A 23,829-nucleotide genomic window follows, 5' to 3' on the forward strand; every position below is an offset into this window, starting at 1 on the left:
AAAAAGGAAAGATTTTGTGATCCTTTCTTCCACAAAGTAGTTCCAAGATCGTCAGGATAGATGACCCTTTAGGACTGGGTGACTAAAACGGGAACTCAATCTAATGCCTCATTTCCTCCCAGAAATGAGACAAGTTTTACGGCTTGACCTCTCCCAACAGGATCTCTTTCTTTCCACACTGGTGGTGTTGTAATCTCACACATCGCTGTCTCGCTTAATCCAAACATAATATCAAACACATTAGCAAAGGCAAAGGCCTGGAAAATCCAATTTGAAATTTACACTGTGTGTTCATAGACTTTTCAATCCATATGTGTGATGTCAGGTGTGGTTTTACTCGGCATTTATCTCAGAAGAGAAGTCACAGAGGAACCAGGTGAATTCAGTCACACAGTTTGCACAGTGATAAAAACTGTTTTTTTTTTCAAAGTAATATATAAGAGAATAATGTTTTGCAGTGAGCCAAAAACCTAAAATATGTTTGCTGTTTACAGTTTCTTTCATTTTTACATGATTATTAATGACTAAGCATCATGAGTGCAGGAATAATACTGGCGGTTGGTTTAATAGTTTTGTTAAATAAATCATAAAGTCTGATACGTCATGTTCACACAAGGGTGTATTTTTTTCTTTTACACATCTATATGTCTGCAGCTTCAAGGGGTAAATTTCTTTTATTTGTTTATTTTGTAACATACTTTGGTTCATGACCAAATAAACAAGCAACAAAGTTAAGTTGTCTATAAGTATGCGAGATGGTCAACATTTTACCTATTCAGCATGAGCATTATAGATTTAATCTGTTAGCTGATGTCAGCATAATGCTAAAAATTGGCAGCTAATAAAGCACATCTTGATCATGCAGCGCAGGTGAAGGTCTAACAATACATTGATTTAAACACAAAAATTAAGTTTTTGTTTGGTGAATTAGTTCTTGGCTACAAATCTTTTACCGTTGGAAAACCTGTTTATTTCCCTTTTAAATGGTGCTACATGCATTCAGGAGGGCCACCAGACACCAGCATGAGGAGGAGGTGTCAGGCTGCATATGGTTCTTCCACATGATACTGAGGCCCCTGTTTGTTAAATGGATAAATCATTTGCATCATAAAGAGCAGATGAGTTTATTATTACATTTTAAAGTTAAAATTAAAATCCTCTTGTGGCCAAATTTGTGACAGAAAAATAATTATTTACTGAACTGATTTAATATTGTATTATGAACAAGTTGCAGACTTAAGGCTCAATGTTTCTATAAACCATCCATCCATCCCACTTATTCCAGTGCAGGGTTGCAGGGGAGCTGGATGCAGGGAGTTACACCCTGGACAGATCATCAGTCCATCAGAGAGCTGAAAAAATCCACCTATGCTGATCCTGAGGCTGATTATCTGCTGAGATCCATAAAATTATTTTATTAGGGTATCAGTAAATATTTTCAAAACATCCTAATTGCAATGTTAAATCTTTGACAGATTTCTGCGAAGAATAAATATATCATCCCAGATGACAACGTCGTGGTTACATATTTGTAGAAACACACAGGGATGTCTTCAGCTGCACACTAGCAGCAAGTGCAGCATGAGACCAAGTTAAAAGTGTCCTCTAACCATGGACACGTAATTACTTTGGCAGAATATGTGGTGGACCTTTACTCAGGCTGATATTTTTCATGAGAGCACTGTCAGAGAAGGCTAATGAGCTGTATGGTGTCAGCAGACAGCGGTGTACTGGCCAAAAACTATTTTAATTTGACACTTCTAGAGTCCGTCAAGGGGAGAAAGACAAAGACAGCCCTCAAGTCCTCGAGGCTTCTGTGTGACTGTCCGTCAATGTGTTCAAAACAGCAGCAGCGGCCAGTAATGCAGCGTAGCTTCTTCTGCTCAGCGAGCTTGAAACAAATGGGTTACTCAGCCCACTTCATTTGTACACTTGTGGAGAAAGGGCAGAAAGGAAATGAGAAGCCCTCGACTGTTAAGCGTTGGATATATTTAATTAGCCAATTCACTCTCTGCTTTGCCGCCTCAGTGAGCACAATACCTCTTTGTGTTTTTAAAAGTAATTGTCACCTGCTGCATCAGCATTCAGCAGATCCAGGCCTGCCAGCAGGAGTAGGAATGCTCCCTCCCCCTTTCCAACCAAGAGCTTGTTAAAAAAAAAAAAAAAAAAGACATACAGACGGATATTATGCTGCACTGCTTTTCAGAGAAAACTTATGCAAACTGAATGCTGTTCATGGAGCATGAAGTTGAAGTAGCATTAGAAGCTAAAGGAGTAACGCATAATAGACTATTTTGTTTTACTCCACTGACTGGACTGCTGGCAGTTTTGCTGGTAAATAAGTGGTTTCCTCTTACATTTATAATCCATGCATCATAAAATGGATTTAATTGTCTTAAAAATATTACTACAGACTTGAAAGTTGTAATAATTATATGCAAATGAATAATGGTGAAAAAAAGAGAACAGATCCAGGCTCATCTACAGAGCAATGAAGAGTGTCATGTGCTTTTGTTTCAGCCCATTTGGAAACTGAGGAGAATATTCAGCTAAGTGGAGGCGAGTTTAATAACTGGAAAAATCATTTCGCTCACTTGAGACAGTTGAAAAAGATTTTTCTTGTTTTGTTTTTAAAAAGTATCACAGCTAGTACAAATATCCAAGATCTGGCAGAAAACTGCTGGAAATTAATTTATAGAAGATAAACTTTAATAGTGAACCATCTGGAAAATCTTAATTTAGCATTTTATGGCCTCAACCCGACCGTTTCAGTCTGGCTGAAACTGAGTGATGACTATTTAAATTAATAACATACAAACAGGCTTTAGATAAAAAGGTTTGGAAAATGGTAAAAATGTCTGCTCCTGAGTTTAACCATTATCAACAGAGAAAAGAGTCCAGGTGCTAAACTGTCATGCCTGCCATCCAAAGCTGACACCTCCTGAAAACGTTAGCCACATATTGATCAGCTGAAATTACAAATCGAGCAAGAATGAAGGCATGTAGCTTTCCGACAAGCAGCAGGTGTTTTCACATCACCAGAGGACATGCTAATAATGGTATCACATTCAAAATGAGATTTCCAGTTTCAAAATATATGTTGTCACTGCTTCACGTCCTGGTAAAAGCTTCATTTAGAAAGGCAGATATACGTGGTAGATGGGTATAATTCTTTACTTACAACAAAAAACTGCCTTCCTCCACAAACTGTCATTATAGTCAGGTAGAGCAGTGGTTCTCTGAGGTTTTGGAGCAATGTACCCCTTGTGTAGTACTTTTCCAGCCAAGTACCCCCTAGCAAGTGCGGAGCTTCCTGGTTGGAAACACAAGTAAACAGGACTTGGCAATTAGCGCACAATTTGTTAAAATTTGTACCTAATGAAACCCTTTCACGTTTCAGTCATTTTATAAGGACAAACATGTTATCAATGATTCATAAATAATTTCCTGGGAAAGGTGAGAAAACCATGTTCTCTCCTAAACACATAATTAAAACTGAATACTGAGAATAAACTTACAGAAAGATTTACTTTATATCACAGGATTTTTTGAAATTTTACTGAAAATATTTTTGTGATTTCTATTTTCTCAAGTACCCCTTGGAGTGTCACAAAGTACCCCTTGGGGTAAGTGTACCCCCATTTGAGAAACAGTGAGGTAGAGGATGCCCTGCTGTACCCTGCAGCTGTACACCGAGCTTTCATCAAGGGCCAAGTAAGAACAATGTCCCACACACAGCAGCATTCCTCAAAAACAGACGGGGGACGGTGATTCTTTAAAAAACACAAGTTTTATCATGTTTTTGTTGAAGATGGTATGAAAGAAAGTGGATCAATGTACAATTTACACATACATTTGAATAAAACAAAAACAGCATCCTGTTTAACAGGAACCACAAGATACTTTCTGTATTTCCCTCTGCAGTTAACTTTTCCTCACACTGATCTGAATCAAGAGAAGCAGTCCATGTCGAAGCTCAGATGGGTTCCTCTATCATCTGTTCCAGGTCTTTCTGAAAACACCGTTGTGAGGGATGAGCAGCGTCATAACCTTCTGGTTCGTCCTCACAGTCTAAGGTACGCAACCTGTGAAAAACAAGCAAAAAATGCAACTGAGGTTGAAATCAAAGTAGCTCACAACAAAGGGGGTTAAAAATAACATTACTTCTTCAAAAAAAAATGTTTGACGCAGTGTTTATTTTTGTTCCCACAAAGTACAAATATTCCAGTTTTCTATGGTCTGCTAATTAGGACAGCAACACATTATCTGCAATTACCATCTTCAAACAACAGCAAAACACAGGTGGTAGAAATTTAATCAACTTCAAAAAACACACATTCAGATAAACAAAGCCCAGAAAACAAATCAGCTCAGCCCCGTCCTCCCCCTCTCCCTCCCTCCATCTGCTGCTCCTGGGTGTTTGCCTGCTGCAGACAACGGCTGCGCTCCACTGAGGGCTCTATACTGGGATGATGGATGAGGGCATTTGCCTCAGTCAAGGCCCTGTCTTCTCCGTCCCTGTGCCAGTGTCTGCTCGCCACCCGAGCGGATCAACGGTAATTCATACAAATGATAAGAAATGGCAACTAGAGGTGAACTGCTGCTAGCGGAGCTCCGAGCCCTGAGAGAGAAGGCATGGAGTGATAAGGAAATCAGAGTGATGGGAGTCTGGACACAGAAAAGATGGGCTTGAGATTGGAGGGAACTGATCCAAAAGAAGAAAAAAAAAGCAGATTGGAAACTAAACAAAAAGGTAGAAAGAATGGGGGATATTTAAAGGAATATTTATTTCCTTTTAAATCAATGTACTGAGGAGTGAATGCGCAAAACAATCTGAACTGAATTTTTCTGTTTACCAACATGAATAAGCACAGAACTGCCCTCTACCTGAAATATATGGACCCAAAACCATTGCAAAAGTTTGCTCTCATTATTTTTGTGACATTTCATTAACAGGCAATGGTAATGTTTTTGAATGTTGTGGATTTAAAGTGGGAATCTACTGTAATGCCTGGTACTAAAGGCAATGGGACTAGTATAGGAGGAGGGCTCATGAGCAAACAGGCCGATGGAGCTGGGTGCCAGAGCTCTTATCATGGCACTTCAAACTTGGCAAGCAGTGTGGAGAATGTTTCCTCCCGTGTGAAGAAACAGAGTGAAATGTGTAAGGAAAAGTAGAACGTGATGCAGGAAACATTATCTGTTAAACAGATAATAAGAGATGGACAAGGCAAAATGAGCAGAGCCACTGATCCACATGATACAATGCGGTTATCATGCCTGGGTGTGGATGCATGTCAGCCATCGCTCTATTGATGCAATCTCGCTTTGAAACAGCCAGTTCTGTGTGTAACAGGAAAATGAATGCTGCCTTTAAGAGGCAAAAAGTTTTAGTTTGAGTAACAGATCATTTCTAGCAGGCTGTTGCACGGACAACATTTGTCAACATTTTCATGCCCATGCTACAGGTCTTTCCATATTTTCTCCAAACACAGATAAAATGATGCTGAAATGCTGAACGTATCTTTGATGATAACCTTTACCTGTCTTCCTGCCAACTTTAAATGAAAGCTTCAAGAAAAATAAGTTTTCTATCACAACAACATGTAAGCTATAAAAGCCTGGTTGCACTAAACACACCTCCCGCCCACGTGGGTTCATTTTCACACAAGTTAAAAACAAATGCATGGCTTCCAGGATACCTGATGGAGGGACTGATTTATCATTTTATTTATTTATTCTCATTTTTATTTTTTTCTCTAGCCTTTTTGTTTAAAATGCTTCTACTTTGGTTAAATTTTTTTGTATTGTTTTCCTATTTTTGTTTTGCCGTTTAACACTGTCACTGACACAATTGCACTGTAAATACTCTCATAATTTACAATAAAAAAGGGATACCTGATGGAGCTGAGCCACTGCTATCAAATCTGTTTCACCTGTACTTCACCTGATGAGTCCAACAGTCTGACGCTGAACAGACATACTGACACGGTAAGACATACATGCACAGGCCACTTTATTAGGTCCACCTAACTAGTACCAGGTTAGACCCACATTTTCCTGCAGAACTGCCTTAATTTTATTTTGTCGTATATTCAACAAGCTGTTTGAAACATTCCTCAGAGGCTTTTGCTCCATATTGGCATGACAGCATCACACAGTTGCTGCAGTTTGTCAGCTGCACATCCATGATGAGAATCTCCCGTCCACCACATCCCACATCTGGTGACTGAGGAGGCCGTTGGAGTCCAGAGAACTCATCGTCATTGTCTAGAAAGCAGGTGGAGATGATCTGAGCTTTGTGACATGGTGCATTATCCTGCTGGAAGTAGCCATCAGAAGATGCTACACTGTGCTCATAAGGGGATGGACATGGTCAGCAACAATACCCAGGAGAGCATCCAGAAATGGTCATTTCCATACTTTGGTTGGAACCAGTGGTTTTTTGAGTTACTGTTACCTTTCAATTATCTCCAACCAGTCTACCCACTCTCCTCTGACATCAACAAGGTATGTTTTGTTGATGTCAACAATGCTTATTTTTATTTTTTAATTGCTGCTCACTGGATATTTACTTATTTACAGACCAAAGATGGTTATGTGTGAAAATCCCAGCATCTCAGCAGTTTCTGAAACACTCAGACCAGCCTGTCTGGCACCAGTAACGATGTTATGTTCAAAGTTGCTTAAATCCTCTTTCTTCTGCATTTTGACATCATCTACTGTAGCTAGCTGTGTTAAACAACTGAACAGGTGTCCCTAATAAAGTGGACGGCGAGTGTATATAGTTGAAATAATTAGCTGAAATACACAGATGAATGGTTGGGACAGCAGCCGTCTCTCCAAGCAGCAAAGGAAATGGAAATTAAACAGACGAATGGCCACTGCTTCACACTCCTAACACAAACACACAAATATGGCTGGAACTTAAGCTTTAGGACATCTTTCATACAACCAGCACAGTATTAACTGTAAACTCTAAAGTTTTAATTTCACTACCTAAACTCAAGGCAAACAATGAATTTCTTTATCAGTTCATTTTTTTGTTTTAACAAAAGAACAATTTCAGATATCAAATTCACATCCTACTGTATTTTATCCTGGTGTCAACACCAGTGATGCTCCAGTCATTTAAGATTTAATATCTACGGAGACAGTCTCAATCCAAAATCTGCTTTTCCAACCCAACACAGCTGAAAACGCAAAAACTTAATATTGTTGAAAGATAAACTTTTTTTTTTTTTTTTTTTTTACCAAAAACTCAATTCTGTAAATACAGCATGATTTTTCTAATAATTTTCAAACAACATTAAATAATTAGAATAATTCTTATACTTAATGTGACATTGCTGGATTGAAAGCGGGACATCTAAAATCAACAAAAATAACTAAGATCTAAAATAAAATTTTAAATTAAGCATTAATTCTTCAGTAATTGTTCCACAGTCACACTGAACACAACATTTTGTTGTTTGATGACCCTGGCAGCAGCGTGTCTGGGTTACCCATGGGACTGTCTCCCACTGTTAAAGTGATATTGGTGATTGCCTTAATTTTACTCATGTAAGAAAAAAAAAAAGACTGCCGTGTTTATTATCACGGACGGAAACAGCTCCACTAATGTGTCTGCATCTATTGGTCTATTAGCCATGGACAGTTCATAATGTAAAACAACAGACTTGAAGTTGAGACGTACTCTGTGATGCTGATATCATTGAATCAAAAATGCCTTGATTGGGAGCCTGAACTGAGACTTGAGATTGGATCGGGACAGCCTTAGTAAACAATGATGCAAATTTGCACTACAGACTGTTTTGTTGTGTAATTTTTTAAAACATTGATCCACATGTAAACGATTAAAATGCATGCATACATCTTGGGGAAAGTTGAGCTCTTGTTCAGATGCTGTTGATGAAAGTGAGATTGAGGTGATGCTCCTCTTCTGCTCTTCAATGTAAAACAGTGGATAAGTTACTGTCCAACCTACATGCCATCTCTGTGGGGGTGAGGAGGAGACTAATGAAGTGGGGGGGTGGTTGTGCTGTTCCAGGGCATAAGAGTGAAACTTGGAGCTGGATCTACTTTACACTCCATTACACTGGCAGGCCTGATGATGGAGGGTGGAGAACACCGCAGCCCAGACATTTCAAAGGCAGCATAATAACAGCCTGGGTTATAACACACACTTTGATCTACTCACAGGGACTGAAATTAAACAACACACACCCTGTTCAAGACTGTTAACTGCAGACAAAGTCACAGTGCTGTGTTGGGTTGGGCTTTTGTGGTTGGTACAAATATGTGTCTTGAGTAGCATTGCACAAATGTGACTTTTAAATGTACTTATTCCACAAATGGAACAGTGTCTTTCCAGCCAGGAGGAACTCAGACACTTCAGCAGTCAAAGTTGTTACACAAGACATTTTAAGTAAAAGCCACAGGTGTAATCAACGACGGGAGCAGATGAATTAATTGGTAATTACACCTTGACTTCTGACTAAAGCATGTAAAAAGTAAATAAAAAAGTCTGTGGGTCAGATTGTTTGCCTGCTAATGAAACTAAAATTCAACTTAAACTGACGTAATAAGCCCAATTAAATGAAAACACCTCTGAATGCTTGGAGGTGTTTGGAAGTATTCTGACAAATACAGATTTTTCTCTGTGTTTGTGTCTTTCCTCCACACACAAACACAGTTTTAGAATTCTGAAAACAAACTTATAGGCTGATCATTTCTGGATAATCCATTTGTGATGTTTATGTATGGATGGGCTAACTGCTGCTCTTGGCTCGTAGCATCAGAATGCACACCGACATTTGTGAAGCTTACATCACAATATGCACCATTACGCTTACGTTTACATGGCAACAGCAGATGTAAGATTGGACTGGTGCTAATAGTGTTAAAGGAAAGTTTTAAAGGCCTGCAAATAAATATTACTTAGCTAATCGCAGACTACACTAGAAAAAAAGAGGCATCATGGGTTATTGCTCCCGCTACATAAAACAAATATTTTGGATTTGCCTCCGCCGCGGTCATTTTTCCAGTGTTCTGATTGGCTAACATTGCTACAGAGGCGGAGCTGAATCACTACCTTTAGATTTGGTCCCAGCTGTGTTTAAATAATGCATGTATATTTTTATGTGAACAGATTATTTTTTGTAAACAATACTGTGTAGGTGTGGGTACATAAAAAGAGGAAAACTAACAGGAAAACCTGTTTTGCAGTATACCCAAGTTCATATGGACATAGCCAAATACTTCCTTGATTTTCATTTTCAAGGAGATAATTTTATTTTATTTTTGAATATTAAAAAAAAAGTGTAAAAAATAAAATCCAAGCACATTAAAACTATTTACAACAGAAATAGTTCAGTGCAAACAACCTTTTGCTCACTTGAGCCTTCAAAGAACCGACAGTAAGAAAACTATCTCTAACCTCATGGTGTTCTGGTCTTTCGTTTTATTCCTCTCATGTTCACATCATCAGCTCATCCTCTTTAGCTGATGCATCTTATCAGGTCACAGCAAGTTCACAGGCTGGTCCTGCCTCTCAAACACTTAGAACTCTGGAGTGTTTGTCTTTTTTTTTTTTTTAAAGAAAAAAGAAAAAAAAAAAAACAGCATCTCTCAAATGCTCCCTGACCATCTCCAGTAACTCTAGAAGACCTCATGATCACATTACCGTCTTTTTCTCTGCCACTTACAACACAACAGCCTTCAGCAAGCAGGAAGTGTTACAGTGTGTGTCCATTACACTCTTTTTATTGCCGCCTCCACCACCAGACAGATAACATGTCCCATGTCTGGGTCGCGTTATCTGCAGACTTCTCCATTTCAGAGGAGCACGTGTCCCCTACTGTTACTGTCATGTTCTTACTTCAGCAAATAATACTGTTCATGACTGCACAATGTGTCAGAGAAAATACGAAAGGTAGTAGGTTAAACATTTGATGTTATAATCAGTTTGAGGATGAATGGTATGTACATTTACATTCACATGCTGCCTATAAATATCAAACCCCTGCTCCAATAAGCTGATGCAATGTCGGCCTTTCCTTTGCCACACTGTCAGTTTGCAGTGATGAGGGTTTCACCACCACCAGTCAAAAACAGAACCTGGTGGCAACGAGGAAGACGAACAGATTTATTCTTTCAGTTTTCTTTTAAATGATGTAAAAATGTGTATTATGCAGAATGTGGTACAGTATATTTTTGTTAAAAGAACATAGTTTTTTTATTTAAATGTCTGAGTTCAGGAAGAAAATTAGATTTAGACATTTTTGTTGCATGTTGTGATTTGATATGAGCGGAAGTGACTGACTTAAATCAGCATTTTACCATTGATCACAGCTCCTGAATTAAATCAAATCAGTTTGTATCGTGGTAGAATTTGTGATGTTGGAAAACATCAAACAGTTATCCAGTGAATCAATAAATTATTGTTTGTGATCAAATGCTGTTATTAAGTTAGGTTTCAACGTTCTAAGATAAAACAATTATTTTATGCTACTAGAACAACACAGATTGTTGCAAGTGAGTGACATACAGACCCTGCATCACACTGCCAGGTGGGTGAGGAACAGAAAAGCACAGAAAAGGACAATTTGGCTGCAAAAAGAAATGCAGGTTCAGTTGTAGAGAAATATTTCAGCCACAGATCAAATGACTGAACCCAAAACATACATTTTGTTGGCAGTACCTTTCAGTTGTAATGACAAGACAAGGCAATGCTGCTTATGTGAACCGTTAAAAATGTGTGGGGCACTAAGTAAACAAGTACCACTGATCCAGCCTGCTCACCTTTCCTTTATTTGATGTTGTAAAATAGAAAGATTTTGAAAGATGACGTCTTTAAACATATCTTAACAAAGTGCTGCAGAACTTGCATAAAACTAAATAACACAGGCTAAATCAGCTCCAGGCTAAAAACATTAGCATGGCTGCTTGTGCCTTTGTAGCTTACGTAACTGTTTATATCTAATAGAGGCTGAAATGTTGAATATAAAAGTCACTATAAAAGACTTACTGTTATCTCCACACCTCTTCAACGTATGTAAACGTCTACATATTTACGTACGGGAAACTTTAGACTGGCTGACCAAAAGGGTCGTTGTACAGCACCATGTGCCTGTCCTCACAGTCCAAACTGCTTTGCGAGTGGATGTGGGAAGCATGTATCCAGTTTAAATCAATTCCTCTTGACCAGTTTCACCTTCTGTAAACTTCCACAACCATAATGGCCTGCTCTCCTTCAATATCCAAGTCATTTAGGTGAAATGTTTACCCAAAACAAACAAAAAAAATGCTTACTGGAAGCAAGTACACCTTTCAAAGATGCTAAAATCTGTCTTGTATTTTTTAGCTGATGGGAAACTTTTTTAACTCCCTTCCCAAACTTTCTGAGTAGGAGGTAGAGGATAATAATGCTAATTACCCCTGTTGCTATGTTTAAAATGGCAATAAGAATAGACTTGTCAGCAAAGTTAACACCTCCTATTTTCTAGTCAAAGGGTTTTCCTCTGCAGCTCAGGCTAACTAGACATATTTTGCACAATTACAGGTATAGAAGTAGGAATAAGGCTGACAAAAGTAAAAAAAAAACAAAAAGAAACATACATTTTCCAAACATAATCCCTAAAGCAAGTCTGTAAACTCAAAGCTCTGAATCATGAAATTAATTAAGGCAGGATGAAAATACTGTGAAGCATGAGTGAATAACAGAAAAACAATGCGCTTTAAGTCCAGAGAGAGTGAAGTGATTGCTGTCAGCTAAAACAGTATGTGCTCTGCTGCTAATACTGCTTTTTACTATGGTTGAAGATGAATGAGAAGTTTTGGAGCATCTCTTTGCTTTTAGTACACAGTATCAGCATAAAAACTTCAGATGGGTTTAGAGAAAAGAAAAAAAATTGAATATGGCAAGCAGCTACATAGCGTAGTCATCATCTTTTACCCCACAGTAGATTGAAAAAGCCTCACCTCATAGGACCTCATGCAACGCATCGAGTCAGGAAGCACAGAGTTGCTGTCATCTATCACTTGCAGCAGCTCCTCACACACCTTCAGCGGCAGCACCAAGGGATGCCCGATGGCATTGACCTCCCAACTTGTAATGATCCTGAAAACACAAACACAGAGTAGGTGTGATTTTTCTGAGACAGCACACAGACAAAACAATCCCCAGAATAACAACTGGAAACCTAAAGTCCAGTGAAGCCAAATATGTTAGAAATTGATCATGCAAGGAAGAAAATGCCGGCATGCGAGACGGGAAGAAAAAGAAAAGACTGAAGACAGAAGAGGATAAAAAAAAAAGACTGTGTTTATCTAATCTGGGTGACATTTAGCCATCTGTGCAACTCCTGACAGGCAGCTTTACTCTATGCATGGAAAAAACTGAAATTAGCCACCATCATGTTCATAAACATACTGCTGTCAAACCATCCACCAGCATAAATCTTTGTAGGAAAGCAGCTGATGGTATTGAGCCAGCTATTTGACAACTTAAATGTGAGAATAACAAAACAAAAACTATTCTCTTCTGCACTCAATTTCCTCTTCAATGAGACCTGTTGTTTCTTATTGTACTGGACCGGGATGCTTTTTGCAACTTTCACTCTGCACTAATCAAGTCGCTGCCATTAGTGACAAGCATAATCCACTTAGGCGCTGGCTCACTGCTTCTCCAGCCAATTATTGGCAGTTTAAACAACGCGTACTGCAACCTGCATCTGCAGTCGACTGGAACTGACTGTATTCCCAATAAGGCAGCCATCACCCTGGGAATCCAGCTCCCCAGGCATAAAGTTTAATTTAAACTGTCAGAGATGAGTGACGAAGGATGCATAGTAACTTGTGCAGCGGGGAAATGCAAGTGTGGGTTGCATCGGGGAGGGGGCTTAAGAAAGGCTTTGGTTGAACTGTTAAAGTACCACGAGGCCAAGATGCTGCAGGTTTAACATCAGCAAAGCATAAGAAGAAAACCAAGAACTTTCACTGAACAATAAAGAAAGCAGGATGGGTGCTAAGGTTGCAATAAGTTAATGCTTGACATGATTTAGAAAGGCATTTAGAGAAGCAAGACATTCAAGTCTATTGGTACGTCTGTAGTTTTAATATGTCTTCTCTCTATCATTTTTCTAATGCGTCATCAGTACACAGGATGGTGGTATTTGCTGCTGACCCACAAGAGAGTGATCTCATCCCCACAACCCAAGAGAGGGGAGTCTAATAGCTCAAGAGCCCAACAAGAAAGCAGCCTTTGCCCTGTGTTTAAACGCTCAAGATCCAGAGGAGCACCTGCCCAGATCTCCCAGCTCTTCTTCTGCCATCTTACTGAAAATGAACTGAGTACAAGCGTCTCTTATGTGTAAAGCTGAGTCTGAGCTCAGTGAGATTTAGCAGCTTTACTGCTGTTTGTTCTTTACACTGTGAGTGTAGTAGAGAGTTTTGCGAAGTTGGAGGAGATTTTGCAGAACTGCTAACAGGGCTAGAGATGCGGGAGGAGTCAGATTAACATAATCATAAATGCCCAATCACTGAAATGAATTAATGGTTATTGATGACTCTGAGAAATTTTGCTAAAGCAAGAAATTTGAATTAAACTACAGAGAAATACAATTTTAGGGGATCAATAACTCAGTGGGACTTAAAATTAGGCTAGTTTACAAAAAATGTTCAGACAATATCAATAAAATTAGGGAATTGATATATTATGATGTTTTTGGGACTGTGGAAATTTCCAGAGTGTTCAATACTATTACAGATGATGGATGATTTGAAGTCATGTTGCAACCTTCACGTTTTATATTTATGAGCCCTGCTGAGGGCTAATAATAAAGGAGAGATATTAAATAGATACAAACCCATAAAAAAATCCCCAAATCTGTACCAGAGTCGATACCAAAGCCATTCAACTTGGAACATAAATAAGTTTCATGTAAAAAAAACTTTAATATTAGACTAAATATTATCTCATCAAGTATTAATACTGAGCTCTAATGATGAACAGGGAAACCAGACGTCTAAAAAATACAGAGCAGTTGCTGCTCTCGTTTTATTTCTAGAAAGCTGCAGCATTCACATTTTTACCTGGACAGCGTCTCTCTTGGTACCCACTTTGTTGAAATAGTGAACGAGTCCTCTTGCTTCACTCAACTCTTACAGGCTTTCGAGTCATGCGGCTATAGACTCGGTGCTTTGAATGAAATTTCTCTTTATGTGAGTTTTGTCTCTAATTATCCGTTCTGTCAGTCAACCAGTGGGTTTGTCAAATGAAAAAAAAAAAAGAAAAAAAACCTCCCTGCTCTGACTCTATGCCTGCTGGCTGCAGGGAAGAAAAGGAGGAAGGAGGTGAGGAGGAGGAGGAGGATGCTGAGCGCTGACTCAGTCGAAAATAATGAGGGTGGAAGGTTCTTCCAGTGAGGTGCTGCTTTACTGAACGTGGAGGCCCATATACTACACATCCATCTACACATCTCTAATGCATTACAGCAAGCACACAGAAGCATGCTGCGGTCAAAACAACATCCCTCTATGTGCAACAAACCTTAGTCTGAAAACTGACTTTGAGAGGGCTTTTGAAGGCAAGCTCATTTGCAGAATAATAGACAATTATAATGACTGAGCTGGGACCCTTAGCACAAAGAGCTCTATTAAGAGTGAAAATCTTTTCCCCTACAAAGTAGTCTTTCATCCCTCACAGTATGCAGACAGGTGCTGATTGAGTGGGTGCGCTGGGGAGATGAAAGGATACGATTAGGAAGAGGAAAACAAAGATTGAAGGAGGGGCGGAGGTGGTGGTAAGTGCCCTCTCTTACTCTTTCTGCGGGATGCCTGCGTCAGAGCAGGTGATGTAGAGAAGTTTCAGGGCTCTGGCAGCTCTGGGTGATGGACTGTGAAGAGCAGGCGAGCTGATGGACCTTTCATCCCCGACGCACTTCTCTGGGACGGAGGCCATGATGGAGTCGCTGTTCAGCAGCCAGATCTGCAGGAGGAGCAGACAGGTCACTTAACACTTCAGATTCTCCGGAATGAATCATCGTTGCAGCTGCACAATCTTATCAAAGACAAATTATTTTATGTAAATTATGTTGAATCATTTCTTTAATTTTGTGGAATAAGAATGCTTCCCCCCTCCGACTAGTTTGAATGAATTTGAAAACTTTACAGGGCTTAATAAAGTAAATACATAAATAAATAAAAAATATGAAAAGTTGATGGTGCAGCCTCTTTTTCTCATGCAAATGTGGGGTCTGAGGGTAGAGGTTTATTGAGGGTTCTGCTCCATTTTAGTCCATTTTCACACAAGATTGATTATATTGTTATTGCTATGCTGAGTTATAGTGAGGAGTTTTAATGTCTTACTGTTTAAAGTCTGTAGAGAGGACAGCTGTAAAATTGGAAGAACACGAAAGTTCTTTATTGTGCTGACAAACAGACTTCAAAATAAGTAAATCTTTTAAGTTACAATTCAGAAGTAAACTTATCTGCATGCTGTTTATGTTTGTGCTAACACTACACAGGGACATGGACCAATTCCCAGGCAATTATTATGTTATAGTAGAATAACAATTCTTTAATATCCCAGTAGTGTATAATTGCTGTTCCACTGCTGGTCATCTTTAATGAGATACTATAATAAAAAAAACTGCAGTAATTGCTGTCAATCAAACTTTCAAATATGTTTAAAATCCTATAATATTAATATCTTTGGTACTTCAAATAATACATTGTTCTATTTTAACCCTCTTGTATCATTATGGATGCTTTTGTCTATTCAGGTAAATTTTTCCTCTTCTGCCATCATTTTGGCTGCTAGTGCATATTGCTGGTTTTAGTAGTACACAATAAAATGACAAATTTCAGCATATTTCTTAAAAATGAAACCCTAACATGAAACCCTGTTTGACTGTGTTTAATAAAAGTGTTTTTAATGGGACATTTTTGTCTTAAAATGACTTAAGATGGCAGTGAATTATAAATCTGGTAACACAAAATCTAATAAGGCATCAAAGTTGAAAAAATAAAAAATGTTGGCTAACCCTAAACATATCCAAAACACATAAAAATAAATAAATAAATAAAAAATAGCTCCCCACCAACATTTGTTATATAGAAAATAACATTTTTTGCGTCTTTTTTAAAATCCCAAAATATTGGCATCATGCAATCAAAATTCCATTTAAAGGGTTAAATTCCTGATAATTATTAATATTTCATCAGGACTGAAGCTGAAACAAAATATTTAATCCAAAAAGCAAAAACTTATAAATCTGTACTATTCTAATAATAGTTTTTTGGAAGATGACACTCTTGTCTTTAGTGACTTCAGAGCATGGTAAACTAAAATGCACATTTTTATTTCTTACCAGTAAGAAAGCTTTTTCATCAGGCGTCTGAACAGAGAAGTGGAAGATGCTAAGTGAGTTGGACAGCTTCAGTAGTCTGGCTGCTACTGTCCTCTCCAAGAAGAGAGACCTGTCCAAAAAAGACAAGATTTATTCTTTAACATACTTCTGTCATGTTAACCTCTTCGCCATGCTTTCAGAGTCAAGCTGAATGGAGGAAGTATAACTTTTAACAAAGACACTTGTCCTGTTCACCAAAGGTTTCAACTTGTGAGCTAGATATATCTAGGACTTGTTAGAGGCTATATACCTGTAGCAGAAGGGCACGCAAAGCTAGCAGCAGTTATCAAGCATCCAGTGGTGGTAAATGAGCAGGGTAGTACTTATTCAGCCTGGGTGGTAACACATGGACTTAATACATCTAACAAGTTGAACAAAAAAAATAAAAACAGTTTTGCAGCAAATGTCAGTAATTTCTACCTGTGCTTAGGAAGGCGGGTTTATTTTATATAATTCACCCACGATGCCCAAGATTGTATCCTTTTTATTAATTTATTTTACCTGGAAACTCCACTGAAATCAAATGGTTTTTTTTTTTTTTACACCTTGTAACAGTTGGTTAGTATATTGTGCTAACAGCCACATACTGCCCTAACAAACTGCACAATAGAGAAGAAAACCAACCAACTTCGCAGCTAATTCAGTTAGCTTAGGCATGCTAGCAACCAAAGCGATAGATGGTTTAGTCGCGTACCAGCCTCTTCATGCTAAACCCCAGCTGAGACAACATAGACAGATTCATGAGTTACCACCCAAGTCGAAGGTGTAGGCACCGTCTCATTTGCCACTCCCAACTGCTTGATTATCAGCACTGTCTTCTCTTTGGATCACAGTCTGACTTCAACAGGGATAGAACCTCCTGCTAAACCTGAACGTCCTACCTCAGTCTCAGTTTGTCTCTTTTACTGGGTCATTTGATGCATGATACCACATGTCAAACAGCCCATCACAGGACATACAGCATTATCTTATAAACACACACTACAGTCTGCTGTAAAAGACAAATAATAAAAGACAGTGAGTCACAAATGCTGAAGCAGATTTTTAAATTATTCTGATGCTGCGGTAGATGTGGTATTAAAATGTTTAATTCAGACCCACATTTTTGGGTCATGATCATTTGTGAAAAAGCCTGATTGCAGTGCCGCTGATAGCCTTCATTTCCCAGAGTTTCATCGAAATCTAATCAGTGCTGTGCCAGATATTCGAGACAAACATACAAATGAACCTGAACTGATTTATAGTCCTTGTACTGATAATGTATGGCAGCAGTTGCAGCGATTAACCTAGAAAGACTGTCTGTCACTTCTTTTCTTCTACATCATCTAAATATAACAACCACTTTCAATAAGCTTTCACAGTCATAGTTTCTACACTGTCACCATCAGCAAGTTGGATTAAAAACCTGCCTGTTCAGTGAAGCTTCTGGCTTTCGATCTCCCACAGCGGGCTCCACCACCACCTGTGTGATGTATAGTTTCAGCGTCTCTGTGAGATACAGCAGGGAAAGGTTCATACATACTGTTGAATAATATGTAAAAAAATCTACTAGAGAGGTGCATACCTGGTGCGACGGCCTCTCCCAACACTGATGCACAGCTTGCACAGGAGATGAGTGCCAGACGGCGGCAGGTTTTCTGTGCAGACAACAGTAAAAACCAGAAACTGTTTACCACAATACACACGGGCATAATAAATAGTAGCAATAAGCAGGATGTGGAACAGAAGAGAGGGAGAGATGCACAAATTGTTTTCCTGCTCTTTCTATTTCTCTCAGGTGCAATCATGCAAACTGCCTCGGTTGTAGAGACTGAGTAATGAAAGAATGAGGAGATCAGTCTTCATCTAGTTGCTGCATTCAAACTTCATGTAGCTGTATGAGGACAGAGTGGTGTAGGTGAGTAATTCCATTAACATTATTTGCACCTCCCTCACCTTTGGTTCTTGACTGTCCACTGTGTTAACAGCACTTGCTTCCTCACTCAGTGTCTGTTCACAGCTGCCATCACGGGCCAGGAGGACAAAGGTGTCACCCAATAGACAATCCTCTGCTCGGGGCAGCAGCTTCTTGTTGGCAAATGGATCGGGGTGACAACACCACTCATCCACGATAGAGTTCCAGTTACCATTAGGCAGAGGAAGCACTCGCTTAAAAACCCTGAAGAGGAAAAAACCAGACACAATTGAAATGGTTCACTTTATTACCCTGCAAGAATATTTAGGCAGTGAATTATCTGGTTCACCTTCAATCAGTCAATCAATCTATCTTTATTTATAAAGCAAATTGCAACAAAAAGCGCTTTACAATAAAAACAATAAAAAACCCATTTTAACCCATTGTCCTCTAGACCACAAACCAACAAGTCACTTGTACATGACATATACTCACTCATACATACAACCACACACACATATATATAAAATTATGTTCTCTACAAGTGCTATCCCAATCCTCACCAATCACATCGGGGACATTACAACACTGGGAATTTAAATATCAGCTGTCTGAGGGCAATATACATTCAAAATACGGAATTATATCAGCCAGGCTAATGCATGAGAAGAAAATCTAAAGCAATGCTTTGAAAAACCAAAAATCACAAAGCAAATAAAACAGGCTGTTTGTAGTAGAGGTAGTAGTTTTCCTAACTTAAATAAACTTCAAGGAGTATTAAAAAAAATAACTGTGGACATTCACAAAAGCAAAATGGAAAGAGCTCTTCTGGAATATTGTATTATATGAGTTTCAGCTCTTGGCTTAGATCGGAGACGTGGTGGGTAAAGCCCTTTCCATTCCACCTCCTGTTCATCAAGTCTTCTTCAAACAGACTAAATCAAGGGTTTTTTTTTTTAATTTCCCAATAATAAAATCAACATGTCTTGAATCCTGTCTCTTCCAGCCTGTACAAATCAGACCAATGTTGACTCTTGTCTTATCTCTTGCTCTGTCACTTTCTTTTTTCGTCCTTCTCCAATAATGTCCTCTTGCATTTCTTTGCTGAATCAGACATAGTGTGTGTTCTGTACAGCCAATGTGTTGCTATCCAGCTGCTGGCTTGTGACACGGTGCCATTCAGTGAAATGTTGGCAGTAAAAGAGGCGCAGAGTTTTGGGGGTTAAGAAAGTTATGTAGTGCTACTTTACATGGTGTGTTGTCATTTTACCCATCTTCTAACTGTAAAACTCTTGGTATGAACTTATTTTTAGGTGCTGCAAGGAAGGCACACTAGGGCTACAGTCAGTGCATTTATTAGCACCTTATTTTGATGAAATTCTAACTTTTTACCTTATTGAGCACTTTGACTAAAGCTTTATTGCTCCTAGGCTAAGTTGAAAGCAAGAAGGAAAGGATTTTGGCAACACTTAGTGGGTTACTGCTGAGAAACAATGCCAGAGGGCAGGAGTCTCCATAATGCAGCCACTGCAATTTTCAGCATGTCACATTGCTTATCAGAGAGAGCTACAGGGCAGCAGAAACAATACCAGTCCAGCTGAACCATCTCATGGTAAGAAACTATTTGTTTTAATGGGCAGTGCAGATCTTTACGTCACCTACACTCTATAACTCTAACCTAGTCAGGCTGACAGCTGTGGACTCCCCTGAGCAGCCATCCATCAATTTTCCTCTCCCAGACTATCGCTTCTACCGGTGGCCCATCAATAAGCAGTCGCTCCACTTCCTGAGAAGGAGGGTGTAAATAAAACCCCATCTCCACTGTCCCGTCTGCTCCTTACCTGTCCTCAAGCAGCCTGGTCGTGCAGCCCTGGCAGTAGAAGCAATAAGTCTCTTTTGCTCTGAGAGTTTCCATCACGCTGTCAGAGGCGTCTGTGGAGGGCCGAAGGCAAACAAACAAATGAGGCAGATGTGGTGAAAGGGTGCTAACCTTCTACAAGTGAGCACAAAATCGATCAAATAAAAAGGTGGTGAAGTGAGCAATCAATCTGATTTTAATTGGACTGTCACTGACTGTCCTTAGCGGGAACTTTCTATTATGATGACATTGCTCAGGATACAGTTTCAGGAAATGCCTAAAGATGGAGGTTTATGAATTTCATGCAACAACTTCAGCTGATGTCATTTCAAAAAGTGAATTCCCTCGTGGCTGATCATGAATCGCTTGTGGGAAGAATTTATACCTTTACGGCCTCATATGAAAAAGCAATTCAGTCCAGTTAAATCAGGGGTTGTCCTGAACATTACCTTCATCTGTCCCGCATGTGGCAGTGATGCGCAGTCTGAAATGCAGTTCCTCTTCACCGGATTCTCCTGAGGGCGTCGAGATGCAGGATCCCTGAACGAAGGCGACTCCTGCAGGTAATCGCAGGCTCAGCTCACCTCTGGGAGTCTTGATGTGGAGGGAGGAATCTTGCCCTGTCACAACCACATCTGCAGGACATCTGGCCACATTTTTCCTGGAGAGTAGATGGAGCACAAGTTAAAGTTTGCACACAAACACAATATCATGGGTTGCTCCCATCACCTCATTAGTTCCTCAAAAATCAGTGTGGTTATTATTCACTATTTGCTGACTTTTTACATGATGAAACTGAGAAAAAAAAAGATGAGGCTACAACTAATAATTATGCTGAATGACAATTAGCTGTTTTATTTCTACATTTAGTAAAAAAAAAAATTCAAATAAAAATTGCACAATTTTTCAGATTCCAGGGTGACAGAACAGAATAAGTAAATTGACAAATGATGGAAATGAGTCACTGATTAACTTAATATGGTCTAGTAATCTTCTATGAACCAATCAATTAATGGACAAATCATTCTGCCTCTGTTCGTGACCTTTCTGCTGAACAGGGTGGATCTTTTTGCACTCTCTCTTCTTGTCACACAAAATGCAAAAATACATTTGTCCTTTGTCTTATAAATGTGGAAAATATATATAGATTTGTAATTAAAGACACATGCATCACAGTTATTAATGAGTCAGCTGTGGCTGCAAAAGAGAATCAATTATTTTTTTAATAAATGGAGACATTTGAATATCATATATTGCAAAGAACTGTAACTAATAACACTAATGCAACCATAAATATTGCAATATCCATTACTGGATGCTATCTTACCTTTTTATTGTTTTTAAATAATTCTGGCTTAATTGAAATGATTGCGGGCTGAACAGTTAGCGCTTAAAGGAATTTATTTTAACATGTTCTCTCTAATGAACAGAAATTTAACTTGTGGGACTACTTAGTGGTATAAAATACAGACAAATGTTGCAGCTGGGTACTGTGCGGATTCTGTTTTAAACTCAGTCCTTCTTAAAAGACAGCGATAAACCAGGGCTCCTTTTTGCTGCTTTTCAAATTTCATTGGCGCCATCTAGTGATGTTAATTGTGAACTGCATGCAGAGCTCTGGGCTTATGTTTGGGCTTTAGCGAAAGATAAGAGATAAAACGTATTCCCCTAAAGGATATATTACAAGAATAAGTCTTAGAAGTCACCATCCAACAGTACCATATATCATACAATTGCGATTAATATTTTTAAAAACTGCGATGAACATCACTGCTGTTTGGTTTACATTTACAATATCCAATGCATTTTGCATTGTGCATGCACACACTCACGAAATTGTCACATTCCATCACAGACGTAAAAGTGGTACCAAGTTCAGAGTACTTTGTACACATACCAAGGCACTTACTCTCAAAGCCCGGAGAAGAAACATTAGATATTTGAATCAGATGTCATAAATCAGTGCAACATGAGGGTGAATCAACATGATGGCTGGCTGGTTGGCTAAATGAATGAATGAATGGATCATACATACATACAGCCATCTAAAATGTAACCATAAATATTTTTCGGACCCAATATTTAAACTGCATCTTTGTCCGAGTATGATGTAAGATATTAGTGCACAGCATCATATGAATAGCTCATTCAAGCATCATACGAATAGTTAATCTGACAAATATCCAAGATTATGTGGCTGTATCATGTACGGTATCAAATATTTTCTGTCATAATTTAAAAAGATATTCCCTGAAACATCAAAATAACTAAATTCAAAGGGAAATGTATATATGTGTGTGTGTGTGTATATATATATATATATATATATATATATATATATATATATATATATATATATATATATATGTATGTATGTATCTATTATAGGCAAAGCAGAACTATTCAAATAAGGTACAAGAACCTAAAAATTGTACTTTAGTTCAGCACAGTGGTAATTTCAGTTACCACAGATAAACTAGTCAAGGTCAGTCCATTTACAATTTAAATATTAAATATAAAAATGTTTAGAGATTTTGCCAACCCTTCCAGAAAAGGGATATGAGTCACTGTTGTCCATAGCAACGATTAATTATAATGCTAAGCTAACGAACACGTCCAGCTAGCCTAGCTTGAACCGGAATGTAGCGAAGAAACTCGACAATGCTAAGTGGTTCCACACCTGTGATTCATTTTAACTATCTAGATTTTACTCACCCGACAATAAGAATTCCACTCTGAAGCCTTTTCCTTAACTCTAAGAAAACTCCAACTCCATGTGTCTTAGCTGGCATCTCCTCTGCCATTCAGAGAACGGGTTGTTTAAAAATTTACAAAGAAGATGAAGAAATAAGAAAACATTAACTAAATTAAACTTTAAATATCATTATAAAGTCAAAAACTTATAAAAATAACTAGACTCAGTCTCCGAACTAATTGAAACCCAACGTCTGCACTCTTCAACGCGTGAGCAATACAGCCGGTGTAATGACAATATGGTGTACCCATCACAATGTGATACACTTTTTTTGTTGCGCATGCGTACGATAGAACCCAGCAATGTTCCGCATGCGCTGAACATAACACATAACAACGGTGTCGGGCCAAGCATCGCTAGTTTAATGCATGTAAACTGTTTATATGTACTTTTTTTTTAAACTTTATTTGTTTTTTTGTTTTTTTTAACTATATTAGTTTTTATAATTGCTTTTAATTTAACACTTTGAAAAAATAGCATTGTCTTTACAATTATGGTGTGAATGAATGTACATACAGTAAATGTTTCTATCTGACAACATACTAGAAAGTTCATGCTATTTCAGATTACTTTATATTAAATATATGTTAGTCTTTTTTTAATGCTTACCATTTTCACAGTGAAAACCAGCCAAATTCGTCGATGCATTTGCACTTCTGGTGTGCTATTCTCACAGGCTATGCGAGAGTGTTTAACACCGGTGTAAAGTAGATTATAGTAAACCAAGAATATCCGGTCAGAAGGTGAAAAATTAAAGCGTTTCAACTATCCATTTAAATGCTCATAAACTCACTGTTCTATGTTAAAATAGCAGTTTAAAGTTTAAAAATACTTTTTATTCTCAGTGATTTGTTCATTTGAGTCCCAATATTGAAATAAAAATAAATAAATAATAATGCTGATCATTTTT

At 38.4% G+C, this 23,829-nt stretch overlaps 1 protein-coding gene across 1 annotated transcript; it reads right to left on the reverse strand.

The window, feature by feature from the left end:
- Positions 1–3,771: 3,771 nt before the first annotated feature.
- On the reverse strand, positions 3,772–23,164 carry ube3d (ubiquitin protein ligase E3D). The gene is made up of 10 exons (XM_041989266.1): positions 22,880–23,164; positions 20,614–20,825; positions 20,148–20,238; positions 18,348–18,570; positions 17,977–18,049; positions 17,822–17,900; positions 16,374–16,482; positions 14,823–14,989; positions 11,983–12,121; positions 3,772–4,085 (listed from the first exon to the last, which is right to left on the reverse strand). The coding sequence occupies exons 1-10, from the start codon at positions 22,966–22,968 to the stop codon at positions 4,065–4,067; spliced, it is 1,203 nt and encodes a 400-aa protein (XP_041845200.1). The 5' UTR covers positions 22,969–23,164; the 3' UTR covers positions 3,772–4,064.
- Positions 23,165–23,829: the final 665 nt, after the last annotated feature.

The sequence above is a fragment of the Melanotaenia boesemani genome, chromosome 6, assembly GCF_017639745.1.
Source record: "Melanotaenia boesemani isolate fMelBoe1 chromosome 6, fMelBoe1.pri, whole genome shotgun sequence".
NCBI classification, from domain to species: Eukaryota; Metazoa; Chordata; class Actinopteri; order Atheriniformes; family Melanotaeniidae; genus Melanotaenia; species Melanotaenia boesemani.

What these genes read in the sequence shown, in the direction of transcription:
- ube3d (XM_041989266.1), bottom strand. Translation starts at nt 22,968, where the DNA reads ATGGCAGAGGAGATGCCAGCTAAGACACATGGAGTTGGAGTTTTCTTA. An exon ending in CCAGAAGCTTCACTGAACAG is followed by an intron (nt 16,483 to 17,821) that starts GCAGGTTTTTAA and finishes TTTTTTGGACAG; the next exon opens with GTCTCTCTTCTTGGAGAGGA. An exon ending in ATGAAAAAGCTTTCTTACTG is followed by an intron (nt 14,990 to 16,373) that starts GTAAGAAATAAA and finishes CTCCTCCTGCAG; the next exon opens with ATCTGGCTGCTGAACAGCGA.